The sequence below is a fragment of the Poromitra crassiceps genome, assembly GCF_964638095.1.
Source record: "Poromitra crassiceps genome assembly, chromosome: 12".
Taxonomy (NCBI): Eukaryota; Metazoa; Chordata; class Actinopteri; order Beryciformes; family Melamphaidae; genus Poromitra; species Poromitra crassiceps.
The window spans coordinates 15,450,457-15,464,614 of NC_139632.1; the positions used below are offsets into that span (position 1 = coordinate 15,450,457).

A 14,158-nucleotide genomic window follows, 5' to 3' on the forward strand; every position below is an offset into this window, starting at 1 on the left:
AGCAAGCTGCTACTCGCTGCGACTTTGATTAAACGCCATTATCGCTTTAAAGAATAACTGATAAACAAGCTGCGACAAGACGAACCCTCGGAAAATAAGCTTTAGGGACAATGGTTGCCGTTTATCTTATTTAAAATAAGTATCGCCTGTCTCTTTAAATTCGGCGGCAGCGGTCTGTCTTGGCGTCCGGAAGCCAGAGTAGGAGTGAAAAATTCAACTGCGCAGCCGCATAGAGAGGCGGAGCCGACTTCACAAGAGAATTCAGATTGTTCCACACCCCCTTCAATGCTACAAAGAAACAAAATGTTACTCCGTGCGAAACGAAACGACATAGCTACTGTACAAACTAGCTGAATCCACACGAACACGACGAACTTAGTAGTAAACATGTGAGATAAAAGCAAGGATACTGGGATAATTATGGATTTGCACTCTCGCAAAAAGCCAGAAGAAAATGCCGCACGGACATTCAGCATGTACAAGATACAGCTAAAGAGGCAACCCTGACTTTACACTGCATTGCTGAGTGAATTTCAAGGAAGTGAACCACAGATGATTGGGATGTAAAATTGTTTATTGTTGACAGTCTTACACATCAAAATGAGGAACCATTAGAATAAAAAAAAAAGCTTATAACAGAAAACCATAAAGTACTTTTTTCCATATCTTTCCAAATGAGACAACATGACAGGTTAGACCTGTAACAAGAGATGTGGTGGGGCAGAGATCTCTCTGTAAAAGGGCCTCATTTTGTGTAACTTAACTTTGCCACCAACACACACAACAGTGTAGCACTGTTAACATTTTTAATTTGCGTTATCATTGACACACATGACTTATATACAGGTTAGTTGATGGATGGCTACAACCTTGTTATAACAATTAGGCTACTCTTATGTGACATAATTGTGCATTTTTAGCTACTGCAGTCTGGTTATTCTTCTATGGTACAATTGGGGTCATCCCTATGTTCCCCGTTTTTGTGGGACCAGGGAACATAGAACCCTTATGTTCCCTGGGGGACATAGAACCCTTATGTTCCCTGGGGGAGGTTAGGTTTAGGCGTGGGAGAGGTTAGGGTCTGGGGGAGGTTAGGTTTAGGGTTAGTGAAAAACAGGGAATATAGAACCCGGGGAACATAGACATGATCCCGTACAATTACTTCCAATTAAATTTTATTTAAATTCCTAACAGCTCCTTTCTTCGATTTTTGGCATTTTTAGCTACTGCAGTCTGGTTATTCTCTCACTGTTTTCAAAGTGGGAGGCGGGCCTCCAAGCAGTTTCAGGGGAGGGTCAGTGAATGAATGGAAGTGAAAAAAATATAGTTATGACATTAGTTATCAAAAGGAGATCACATAGAATAGCCTAAATGTGTAGAATTTGGCTAGAAAGATAGTTCAGCGATACAGTAGTAGTTTTGTGGAACTTTACTGTCCCCCCCCACTTTCACAGAGTCAGAAACAAATGCATGCCTTCAGATACACCTTTTATTTATGCATTTGGTGCAGAGATGCTCACAAGTAATTTTTTGCAAGTCCAAGTCAAGTCTAAAGTATTTGAGCTCAAGTCCAAGTAAAGTCTCAAGTCTTTGGTCACAAGTCCAAGTCAAGTCTCAAGTTTCTTATGGATGAGCGTTCTATCATCTGCTGCATGCAATCCGGTCTGCTTAGAACACTGCATAGCTAAAACTAAGGAATTCATATTATCCTCACTCCTTATCTATTAGAATACAATAGCAGCAATTATTAGAGATGACATTAGTAGATATTTCCTTAATGTTAATGCACCAAAAAAAGAAAAAGAAAAAAAAAAGATTGTTCACAAGTCCCAAACCTCAAGTCCAAGTCAAGTCTCAAGTCTTTGAGGACGAGTCTCAAGTCAAGTCTCAAGTCACTGTGGGTGAGACTTAAGTGCGACTCAAGTCCAAGTCCAAGTCCCCATCTCTGATTTGGTGTAGTCTGAAGTAGCGAGGGGGGGGGGGGGGGTGCCTTTTTCCAAGCTTTGTCTGGGGGGAGGCCTAGGTCTTGGCAGCTAGTTTCCAACGTTGTAACCACTGTTGAAGAGTCAGTCCTCCTTTACTCATCTCAGCCAGGACATGCTGGGCTGGTTGATCACACCTACACACACACACACAACAGGAAAAGAGTTAGGCTTTTACCTAAAAGCCAAAGTTGAAAATAATACACGTTATAATGGTAAGAAAAACAAAATCTATTATTGAGTGAAGTAATCAATATATAGGAAAGGTTTATGCCAAAGTTGACTGTTAATCAACCCTAAATACTGAAAGGAGGCTAGACATACAATTAAGCTAATGGGTTTTGTGTTGTATCTAGCAGTTTGCTCATCTAAAGTTTGACTCACCAGTCAGAGATGATGGTTTTGAATTGCCCCCCATTGGAAAGTGCCTGTGAGCAGAGCTGGGTGAGATGTCTGGCCCTCGGTACCAGAGACTTCAGGAGCTTCTGATCCTCCTCCGCGACTCTGCACAGCAAGGCTAAGTACAGTGATGAGGGACAGAGAGACAGAGAGATGGTATGTTTGCTGTTAGGAAGACTAATTACAATCTTAAACACACACACACACACACACACACACAGGACTAAATGAAGATTTTATGGAAACAAGAAAGTATGAACTGTAACTTCAGTAAGAGATGTTAAGTTGTGAGTTGTGTGCCATTTCACCTGTTTTAATCATTGCCATGTTGTTAGAAAGGATGAAGTTTATGGGACCTTGTTGAATGAATAACTATGTGACCCTGTAAGCCAATCACCTGACCTGTATACTAAAACGTATGACCTCCATTTTCTTCCAGTTCTTATGAAGACCACTCGGCCAAAACGTTAGCATGTTTGTTGACGTGGTAAAAAATATATTGGTGAAATTGAGGTGAGTCAATTTGTCCCTCACGATCTGTCGATGTGCAACCTGTTTACCTTTGGTATTTGATGTTGGTGCAATCTTAAAAAGTAGCTAATGTTTGTACAGCTATATGCAATGCAAGTCCTTTATTATGCATTATGCTTGCTGCTAGCCCTTTTGAGAGTCAAAGCTTCACTCCCTTACCTTTTTGATCAGGCGCCTGCAGCAGCTCTGCTTGTTTCTGTATTTTCTGCAGAGCAGTGGAGTGGAACTGCAGCAACTGACGGAGAAAACGCAACTCAAGGTGGTGGGAGCGCGCCTGGGAACACAACTCCTCTGGAGCCTGAAGGCGTAGGCAGAGGGAAAAATTAGAGTGTCAAAGTGAGAGAAAGAGGCTACAGAAGAAATTCTTCTATGAAATGAAATTCACCTTGTAGGGCAGCATAATGGACACCATGAAAGGGCTTGTGAAACTAGAAGACCAACAGATTTATCAGATCTCCATGAAAAGCAAATTCACAGCACCCTAGAAATGCAGGGCTGTTTGTCTTGTACTTCTGTGCAGTGAATTGCTTTTCATTGACTTTTTTTATTTATTTACTTCAGTTGTTACCAAAAAGAAAGAATAGCAGTTAAATGCACTTTTTGTAAGATTTTCCCCACTCAATGTCACGCAGGAGCTGTAACATCAAAACGTAAACACAATCTATAAAACACATAGCCACGGTTTTCCCATGCCACCCTAAACACTCGCATTGCTCTGATATAGCGTCTGCTATCCACACTATGCAACCCCAGACACTCGTCTGCCATCGAGACATGCATAGCGAGCCACACAGCCAACATCGTGCATTATAAACACAGACCAGGAAATACACAGTCCCAAACCGCGATACAAGCAGAGACGAACCTTATTTCCTCAGACATTTCTGCTTCATTTCCTCAGTCACAGTCACAGCTTGATCCAGTATTACGCTGTCAAGCCTCGCTGGGCCACTCTCTGTCCATTTATAAACGTGGAAAAGAGCTAAATCCACAGAAACAAAGCAGGAGCCTTCGGCCCGACGAAGCAGCAGGCCGATATAAACAGACCATGTTCTCACAACGCAGAGGGGCCGTGGCTTCTTTCACTGCTTTCAACACAATATCTCGCATGCCTCTCTAGATATACAATAATAGTCTACTCTTCTGTGGACATCTAGTAGTGCTGAATCTTACAAAATAGTGCCTTTAAAGGAGATCTCCGTTTTGGGGTGGTTTAGCAGATGAATGAATGTATGATAGGCAGAGAGAGACTCACTCTGTACAGTGGGAATGCCAGGCTCTGACACAAGCTGCGGAAGGACGGGGACTGCAAGCGATGGATTGACAGCCACGACGCGGGGATTCTCTGCGTTCTGAAACGGTAGAAACAATTAACTTTTCAGTTTCTGTTCAAGAATAACCAACAATTTCATTAAGAGTATTAGTTGGGTCATCCGTGACGATTCCATGAGCGTAGAGAGCAAAAAAAAAAAAGTCTCAATGGATTTGTCATCTATGAAGCTTAATAAACAAATGTAGCCCTCGCACCTTTCGTGAAAATGCGGGCAACTTTTTTGAGAGCCCTAAATCCAAAATGGCTATAATCGGCTAAGTTGGAAATTACATTTTCAATGGTTTGGCCTACAATGCTGCAAAGTACACGGTTTCTGGGACTTTTTGGGTCAAACCATTCATAATCGATGTTTTGATTTTACCTATTTTTGACCTTCAAATCCAAGATGGCCACCTATTTTCAGCTCCAAAAGTTTGATTTTCATCGTATAGCCTTCATATTAGGCCCTAATGAAAGCTCTGGTCATGCCGAGTTGATTTATAAACAGTAAAACAACGTGTAAGTACAGAGGTCAAAAAAGGTCAACATTCGTGGTTCATGAGATGTCATTCATGCACAAATGACATCACTGGTCCACAATTTAATCGCCAACACAACTTAACTCAATAACGGTCAAACTAAATGAATGCCTGCAGTGCAAAACAGTTTACACTTTTCTGATATACTACTGATTTTGTAATGATACAAAGCTGGTTGAAAATCAGCAGTGTGTTCCTTTAAGTACGGTACTAACCCGACCGGAGTTCACCAGTTCAATAAACCGAAGCACCAGAAGTAGAGAACAGTGTCTTACCCTTCAACCGTCCTGCGGTCCAGAGCAGGCAGTGAAACCGTTCCAAACTGTCTGGCCTCCAGGGAAATAGAGTTCCGCTGACTGTTGGCTGCATGGATGACCTTACCAAACTGTGGCAGCAGCTTGTCTTGGACAAACTCCTCTAACTGAAAACAGACAGAATTCAGCGAATGTTAACACAATATATAATTTAGTAAGTCTGCAGCGAAGCGTCGTGTGTCTACTGGTGGAGGTTAAGATGACTTGGCCCTTTACCTAATCAACAGCAATGTTCATGCTTCACATGGAAAATGATGAGATAGAGTACACAGACGGTTCAAAATGATATAATTGCAGCCACAACAAGTCGTGCACCACCTGAAATTTGAGACAATGTGAAGGGTACTACAGTGCCTCCGCCCAGGATCGGCTGAAAAAAGAACCAGAATGACTGGCCGATTGCATTGGGGTTATTTCTTTCCTGTTGGGAAATATGGAGGGTTGACGTTTTCTACAGCGCCACTGATCAGCTGCTGTGCAATCACCATGAGAAGCACATGAAGCATGAATGCCACAGTACACAGCTCCTGTGCATTCTAATCCACACAGAAGCATTAACCAAACCGTGCGAGGCAGCTGGATTCATGATTCATGATTCACGATCACGTGAGAAAGCCATCTTGTCAGAGGAAGGAGAACGCAGCCCAAAAGACATTCAAGTTATCCCGCGATAGACAGATCATTCATTTAGTGCCTGTCCTTTTGCAAACAGTTTCCAATGACGAGTTCCCCGATGGTAACAAACCCTCTGGCGCATCGGGTTTTTAGAAATGATCCCCCCTACTATAATGGAGGACATCCACACCTCTCTGTGCTGCCGGATCAGCTCCATCTTGGCCGTGGAGTTCCCCTTAATCAGGTCCCTGACGTGCTCCTGTCTGAGATCCTGGGGAGAAACAACAGCAAATCAACATCTTGCTGCAGCTAACCGTGCACCTGAAGTGCCTGAGGGTTTAAAGCCCCAAGGTGGTCTGCGGACGGCACCAAGTGGATAGTGTGTACAAATACATTTAAATACATTTCATAAAAGTTTGATATTGATATTGGAGAAAGGTTGTGAGCGGTTCCACGCCGTCCATACACTCTCTCTTACCACAAGTTGTCTGAAGTCCTGGATGCTCTGATACTGGCTCTGGAGGTTCCCGAGTGCCTCCTGTTGCCTTCTGGCGTGTTGCTCAAGATGGAGACACCGTTCTCCAATATGGTCCCTGGCCGCTGCCTGCATCACACACTGGAGCTCCACCTCTAGCACTGACCTGAGATCAACACAGGGTGTGAGAAACACAAAACACAGTCAACTCTTTCAAAGGAAGAAAAGTATATCCTTTGCTCAGAATCAGTCTATCTAACAGGACTTGCAACGGCAAATTTGTTGCAAACACAAATAAAGAATAGCTAGCGAATACAGAGGATCTAAGGGGTCCAACACTTTAATAATCTCACCGGGGCCCACTCTATAATTGGAGAGCGGAACGGCACGACACAATTGCTCAACGTGGAGCAGGCGAGGCTACGTAGCGGACGAGGCAGCGCAGCAGCCGAGTTGTGTATGCGAGCCCGCGAGGCACGGTAGAAATGAGCGATGACGAGGACGAGGCACAGTAGGAATGAGCACTGCCAGTTTAGGGGGCATGGCGAGGGACGCTAGAATACAGTACATAAATTAAATGCCAAATCTTCAGCCCAAAAAATGGTAGTCAATCCAGGGTTCCTACTCTGAGGGGGATTTGGAATTCCGTGACTTTTTTCCTGACTTTACATGACTATAATAAGCATTCCTATGACCAAAATATTATTTCTGGGCACGCCACGGTTGGATTAATATAGGAAAGACACTGCATCAGAGAACTGATCAAATTCCAGAATACACCTCTTAACATTCCATGATATTCCAGAAATTCCATCACTTCTGGAAACCACGTCAATAACAGCTACAGTTACTTAAGACGGTCCAGCAACCAGACTGGACTTACTGTGCCAGGGCATCAGTGTGATGCTCGTCCCCCAGGACAGACACCTCCTGCTCAGCCTCCTCCTTGCGGCTCTGTAGCTGGTTTCGGAACTGCTGGACCCTGGAACGGGTCTGGGCCAACTCCACCAAACTCTGCTCCACCTCCTCCCACGCAGACTGGATCATCACAGAAAATGCGAGACGAGAACACAAATACACTGTATCACTCACAAATGTTAGGGAATGCATTAACGTAATGTTTGAACTTTTGGAACGCGTGCTGCTTGTATTACAGTGTGTGTATATAAATTATATGTGTGTGACTGCATGCAGCATGTATACGCGCAGCACCTGTAGTAGGTTCTTAACAGGCGGCAACTCATCCTCGTCACGTGATATATCCAGAAGGTGATTGCTTTCATAGCGGAACCTGCAATAAACATGCCAGATAAATAGATAATAAATAGGTTTGAAGCTTCTGAATCTATCAGCGATATGGTCAGGACAAGACAAACAAGCAGGAAATATAAAGGCCATAAACAATAGCCAGTAGGCCATAAACAACCATTAGAACTGGTGTGCCTGAAAAGATAATAATAATAATAATAATGTGGGTGTTTGTCATACCGCAGAGCTGTGACATCCCGCGTCACATCCAGAGAGGCTAGCTTCTCCTCTAGTTCCCTCTGTTGTCTGGAAGCTAAATATTGCAACGCTGACAGGATTTGGTTTGGAGGATAGTCACTCAACAGGTCCTGACGACATGACAACAGCAACATATTAATGTAGTGTAAAAATCAAGGACATAGAAGCTAGCTAGTAGCAAAATGTCTTGGTAAAATCCAATCAAAGTCTACCAACCTCCACAGCACTTAACCAATACTGAAACACCACAGCCCTCTGTTCACGGGTCATGCTGACAGAGAAAGGGTGGTGAATTCAAGTAAGAATGAAGTTGACAATGTAAACAAGTACAGTATGTTGTGTAGTGCTTACTGTGTGGCTGCAGAGGGCGCCATCTTCAGTTCACTATCTTGGAAAGACTGGAAGAAGAGGACCCTCTCATCACATAGCTCTCTCAGTTCACGCTGATGAGAGGAACACACAACACAAGAAACACAATGATTTGCTTGAACCAGCAGCTGTTTAACTTCATGTGTGACAGTAATCTCGACCTGTATTACCCAGGTCGCACTTGGAAAAAAATAGATTTTTAATCTCAATGAGACTTTTACCTGCTTAAATAAAGGATATTGATTGATTGATCAGATTTGTGTACTGATCTTTGCCTGACTCATCTATGACTGACCAGGTTACCTTGGCCAAATAGTCATGGGGTGAAAAAACTCATCAGCTCTCATCGTTATTCTTCTGACATGTTAAATGCCAAAGGCCGGTCCTAACTCTACTCAGTCAAAAACAGAACACATGGTGGATTTGGGCAGCTCTTACCAGGACCTGTGCCTCTGCTGCCGTGCTGGAGCTCAGGTGGTCGCGATCACTGTTGGACGGCTTACTGTCAAACAACACTTCAATCTCTGTCTTCCTGAAATACACAGCACAGTACTTGTTATTTTTCAGATTTTAACTGCTATGTGTGGTGTGTGTGTGTGCGTACGTGCACGCGCGTGTGATTTGAACTGCTATGTGGTGTGTGTGTGTGTGTGTGTGTGTGTGTGTTGTTCTAAGTTCTCTGCCTTACTTGGCTAATTGCTCCAGATGGCGGCAGTGCTCACTGATCTGGTGCGTGTCATCAGACAGCACCTCGCGGGCCGTGGTGCAGCGCTGCCTGAAGGCCTGTAGCAGCAGCTCCCTGCGCTGGCTCTCCTCCACCTGAGCCCGGGTTCGGCTGATGGACCGCTCTGTTCAACAGTGACGGTAGAAAACACTGGATAGTTTAAAATATTGTAGAACAAAGCGCAGCAAACGGCAGCCACGAGCTGGAGAGGTTAGAGATCAACACACACAATGCATAAGAGAAATGTGCTTAAAAATAAACAATAGTTCACAATAGACACGCTCTGCTGCCAATCCTTAAGTAAGCAGGGTTTGATCTAGGCCGTGTCACTGTGCCAAAGACCCACTTCAATATAAAAGCAAAGGTCCCCCTGAAATCTGGCTAGTGCAGTTGCTCCTGTTCAAAACCCTAGTGATGGAGGCTTCAATACAGCTGGCACTGAGCACTGCTTTTTTAGGTGTGTACAAAATATTAGGATCATGGGTGCCATCTTTCGATACTTTTATGTTCAGTTAAATAAATGTAGCAGCAGAAAAAAAGCCCTTTTATTGTCACTCTTATCGCAGCCAATCATGGCCAGTGTTGTTCCACTCAGCTTTACTTGTGACGGGCACACCAGCAATCCAGCATTGTGCTCGAACTCATAACAATACACTCTGCTTCAGTGCACATTTGGCTTCAAAAACACATTTCCACAATCCAGGCAGAGAATCAGATGAAGACAATTTCATCAACTCAAGCCTGTTGCTTCAGACATAATGATTTAGATAACTCAAGCCTGTTGCTTCAGACAGAATGATTTAGATAACTCAAGCCTGTTGCTTCAGACATAATGATTTAGATAACTCAAGCCTGTTGCTTCAGACAGAATGATTTAGATAACTCAAGCCTGTTGCTTCAGACATAATGATTTAGATTGTGTCTCTATATACACACATTTCCATGTTTTGTTTCTCTTCATTTTTTCTGTATTAGCCAAGAATGAGCTAACCAGGGGAATTTGATCATTGTACAGTATTTCAAGCCATCCAGCCCCCTCTACCAGCAGTAGAGGGGCCTCCTCTGCCCCCCCCCCCCTCTTGTGATGACACAGCAACTGAATAATAATAATAATAATAATAATAATAATAATAATAATAATAATAATAATAATAACTTGAACACAGAACCATCTGGAACACATTCTTGGAAAACTGTTTTTCGAAAGGGCAGGCGTGTTCAAAAAATACCTGGCAGGTGATTGGATGAACCAACTGTCTCTCTATCACCATCTAGCACAGGCTCGCTTCTCGCTGTTGTCATCGTGCGTTCATGTGCTCATCGGATGGTTACATTTTCCGAGTTGGCCAGTCGTTGTTCCGACGCGCGGGTGTTCATGTGCTTATAGTGTCGGAATGATCGGAAATATGGAAACCATAGCAACGAGGTGATGGGTTGGCTGAGACTAGCGTCACAGTGCAGTCATGTTGCTATCCACGTAGGCAGAAACTAGGGATGTCAACGGTTAACCGTTAATCGATTAACCGTCGCTAACGTCGTTGTTCGGTTATTGCTGTCGGTCTATCAGTTAATATTAAAAAAAAAAAAAAAAAAAAAAAAAATTTTTTTTTTTTTTTTTTGGTCTATTTACTCAATGAGCTCATGCCCAAACAAGGCGTGTCTATTTAGATGCTGAAATGTTAATGCTTTTTGTGTTAGAAATTCTAACACAAAAAGAATTTGTGTTGAAATGTTGATGCTTTTTGTTAATGCTTGTTAATGCTTTTTGTGTTAGAAATTCTAACACAAAAAGCATTAACATTTCAGCATCTAAATAGACACGCCTTGTTTGGGCATGAGTTCATTGAGTAAATAGACAAAAAAAAAAAAAAAAAAATTAATATTAAAAAATTATGAATTAACCGATAGGTTAATCGATTATTAGCGTCGGTTAATCGAAAGTGAAATTAACCGAAAATTGACATCCCTAGCAGAAACAATATGAAACTTTATATTAGTGATTTTGAACTAGACTGGTTGTAGTCTACAAGCAATATCTGTGGGAATGTAATGTTATTGGAGGAGGCGCACCATGCAGATAAGGTTATTGCCCCTACCTGAGTTGTTATCATGTAATAGATACGTTTTCTAAGTAAACTAGGTCACTCTATGAGGACAGTAAACTAACGGTAATAGCCTACCATATTAAATGACATGACAGTGACATGTGAGCAATAAACAGTTGATGCAAAATACACTAATTACATAAAACGTTTCTTACTGTCAACAAAACATCCACTCTTGTCCGCCATGTTTTCTGCATATGACGTCAACTCGGCAACTCGTGTACCAAAGTTCTCACAGAGTTGCCGACTTGAGTGGCCGAATTTTCCCTCTCGGAATCACGTTTTTCCGATTACTCCGACAGCACATGGACGCACGATCACAACTAAATCCCGCCCGTAACTGCCTCTGGATGCCGATTGGTCCGGCCCACTGCTGCGATGGACAAATAGCTTGGAGCAAAAAAGAAGAAGAAGCTTGGAGCACGGCAAGATTGATTTCTCACACGATTGTGATCTCGCAAATCCAGCTACCTCGCAAGGTTAATGTTCATACATGGAAAACCATGATTTTCAGTGACCCAGGTTTCCCTACATAAATTCTCTGAATTTTTGTTTTGTTTTTAAACTGATGGTGAATAAACTGATGGACTAACCTTCTGTGGCCAACTGTTCCTCTGTTCCACTGATCTGAGAGTCCAGGTGACTGATCTCAGCTCTCAGCTGCTCTATTTTCTCCTGAAGCTCTCTCCGCTTTGCAGCCTCACTCTGGTCCTCAGCCTGCTTCAACTGAGCATGTACAGACACACAGAGAAGGAAATACAGATCATTATGTTATTGGCTATACATTGTATAGCATTAGGTGGGGTCAGTCAAGATCACTCCATACATTCAAATTTAGGTTTATGAATCTGCTCTAGAACATTAAGCAGGATGATCCTATGTTAAATGGCAAGCCTGAGACTGGGCAAATTAATAGAAAATGTGCTTCTAATTATGATGTGGAAATAAATAATTGCGTAAGAAAATAAATTGTACCTCTTTGTCTTGAAGCATGTTGGACCTTGACGATCATGTCAAGGAAATTATTATTGAAATGGTAGAAGAGATGGTAGTCGTGGCTCGTGGTGGTCGAGGAAATTCAATATTAGGACATTAGGCTAAGCCAGCGATTCCCAGCCTTTTGCGACTCATGGCCGACTTGAGAATCTAAAAAATGTCTGTGGCCCACGATCTGACCATAAACAGTATGGAGGTCAAATAATGCGTTCTCACAGAACACTTTTTATTTTAACGATAAAAGGAGCTGTCCATCAGCACCACACACAGAAATCAGAAACTAAAAGTGGGCTGTCTGCAATAGGGTACTTAACAAATTGGTTACAAATTATATGACAACAACAATGGAGAAATGCATTCTCATACATAAAAATAACAATTACCTCTCCCCCCCCCCAAGAAAATCATAATGTTTTGCAAATGATTTGGCGGCCCACTTGCAATACCTTTGTGGTTCACCAGTGGGCCCTGGCCCACAGGTTGGGAATGGCTGGGGTAAGCCAATATGGGCAAACAAATTACATGCATAGCATTAAAGTATGCATACAATGGCAAAGTGGTGACAGAGACAATTCGGTGATCAGAAGGTCAAAGAGTAGTACAGCCAGTGTGTGTGCCCATCACACCTGACCCAACAGCCTCCTACCCGATCACTCATTGAAAGTTACTCTGGATAGCAGCTAAATGCATAAAATGTAAATGGCTAGTCAAGTTGCCAGTTCCAATTAAACTCTTAATGTTAACATTGCCTGTTATACACTTTCAATATCAATGGCAGTGCTGCTGCTATAATATGAAGTCAACATCATAAATAAAATGTGTTGTCAGTGGCTGTGTGATCCAAACAGAGACAAGAATTTCAAAGAGCCACAAAGGATACCACTGAAGATTGCCACGCATGATCCTGACATTCCTGCAAGAACAGACACAAATTCAAGGACAGACAATGCATCATCTTCCCATCTGACCAATTTAATAAAAGTGTGCAGATAGAGAGAGACTGGGGTTTACTTCAGAGTATTCTATGAGCTCATAGATAGGCCTAAGGTACATGATGATGTATGTACAAGCAAGAGACACGTCACCTCCTAAAAACAACTCCTCTGACCTTCATTAGAATGAACCTGATTTAGACAGCACTAACCTCTGTTGATAAACGTGTTGGATGACATATTTCCATATTGACGTCCCTGCCCCAACACACAGCCTGTAAAGTAAATAGTAGAATAAGCATCATTTGTGAGGAGTGGGGGTGTTGACTGTGATCAAGTTAGGGAAGGGAAAGTCAAGGCAATATGATACCCACGTTTTGAAATAGCTGTCCTGAGGCAAACTCTTTGGAGGGAGACTGAACTCCTCTGTAGCCCACCGCTTCAGCTCACGCACAAGGTTCCCGTCCGCCATTATTTTGGCTTCTTCTTTTTTCTGACCAAACGACGGCAGCAAAGGGGACAATAAATCGGTAGTTAGCGTTAGCGAGCTAATGTTAGCTAATAAAGCGAGCTAACGCTACTTCGCTGGCAATTGTTGACTATGTCCAATTAATTTTGGACTTACTTGATGCTGATACGTCTCTGTGGTTTGCGTTTCAATCAATTTGAGTTTAGCGGTACACTTGTTATGAATCTTCACTCAAACGGCCAACTTCCCGCTCTCCGCCATGACAGGCCGGTACCCGCCCACTTCTTCTTCTTCAATGGATTTGATTGGCGGTTGGCAGTACCCGCCCACTCTGCCTCTGATTGGCTTAGCTGTCACAATTCTTCTTTGTGTTTTTGGCGGATTGTAATACCAACGCATACCGCCATCTACTGTACCGGAGTATGTAGAACAGGATCAAGTTTTTATTGGTCTAGCAAAGAAATAAAATAAAAATAAAATAAAATGTAAGAAACTACTATTAAACAACCGGGTCTTTTAAGGATTATATTACCCCTCTCTATGTAATCCATACCTTATCTCCTTTTGTTCCTAGTATCCCTTCCAAATCCCATCCTCTCTTACCCTTTCTTCATTATAAACACAGTGCATTAATATGTGTTCAGCATTTTCATCCATATTACGATAGAGACAGTCCACATGTCTGGGAACGCCCACAAAATGTTAAACGACTGGCGCGCGAGTGGGGTAAAACCGCCCATATATCTCATGGGCTGACTCACCAAAAGACGGTGCTGCGGCTCTAAACTACAGGTTTGGGGGTTCTAGAGCAGAACAGAAGACGTCTGCTCAGATGTGCGTTTACTGCGGTGGTTAAATCCCCAATCGTGTCTGCCTGGGCTGGGCTATCA

The 14,158-nt window shown here is 42.8% G+C and overlaps 1 protein-coding gene across 1 annotated transcript; it reads right to left on the reverse strand.

The window, feature by feature from the left end:
- Positions 1–1,984: 1,984 nt before the first annotated feature.
- Positions 1,985–13,290, reverse strand: LOC310786045 (HAUS augmin-like complex subunit 5). The gene is made up of 19 exons (XM_083647229.1): positions 13,174–13,290; positions 13,012–13,074; positions 12,748–12,780; positions 11,847–11,871; positions 11,465–11,597; positions 8,731–8,890; positions 8,481–8,574; positions 8,025–8,116; positions 7,890–7,944; positions 7,656–7,783; positions 7,380–7,458; positions 7,051–7,205; positions 6,171–6,333; positions 5,883–5,963; positions 5,039–5,184; positions 4,168–4,264; positions 3,072–3,210; positions 2,367–2,499; positions 1,985–2,119 (listed from the first exon to the last, which is right to left on the reverse strand). Exons 1-19 carry the CDS (start codon positions 13,269–13,271, stop codon positions 2,020–2,022), a joined length of 1,974 nt encoding a protein of 657 aa, XP_083503355.1. The 5' UTR covers positions 13,272–13,290; the 3' UTR covers positions 1,985–2,019.
- Positions 13,291–14,158: the final 868 nt, after the last annotated feature.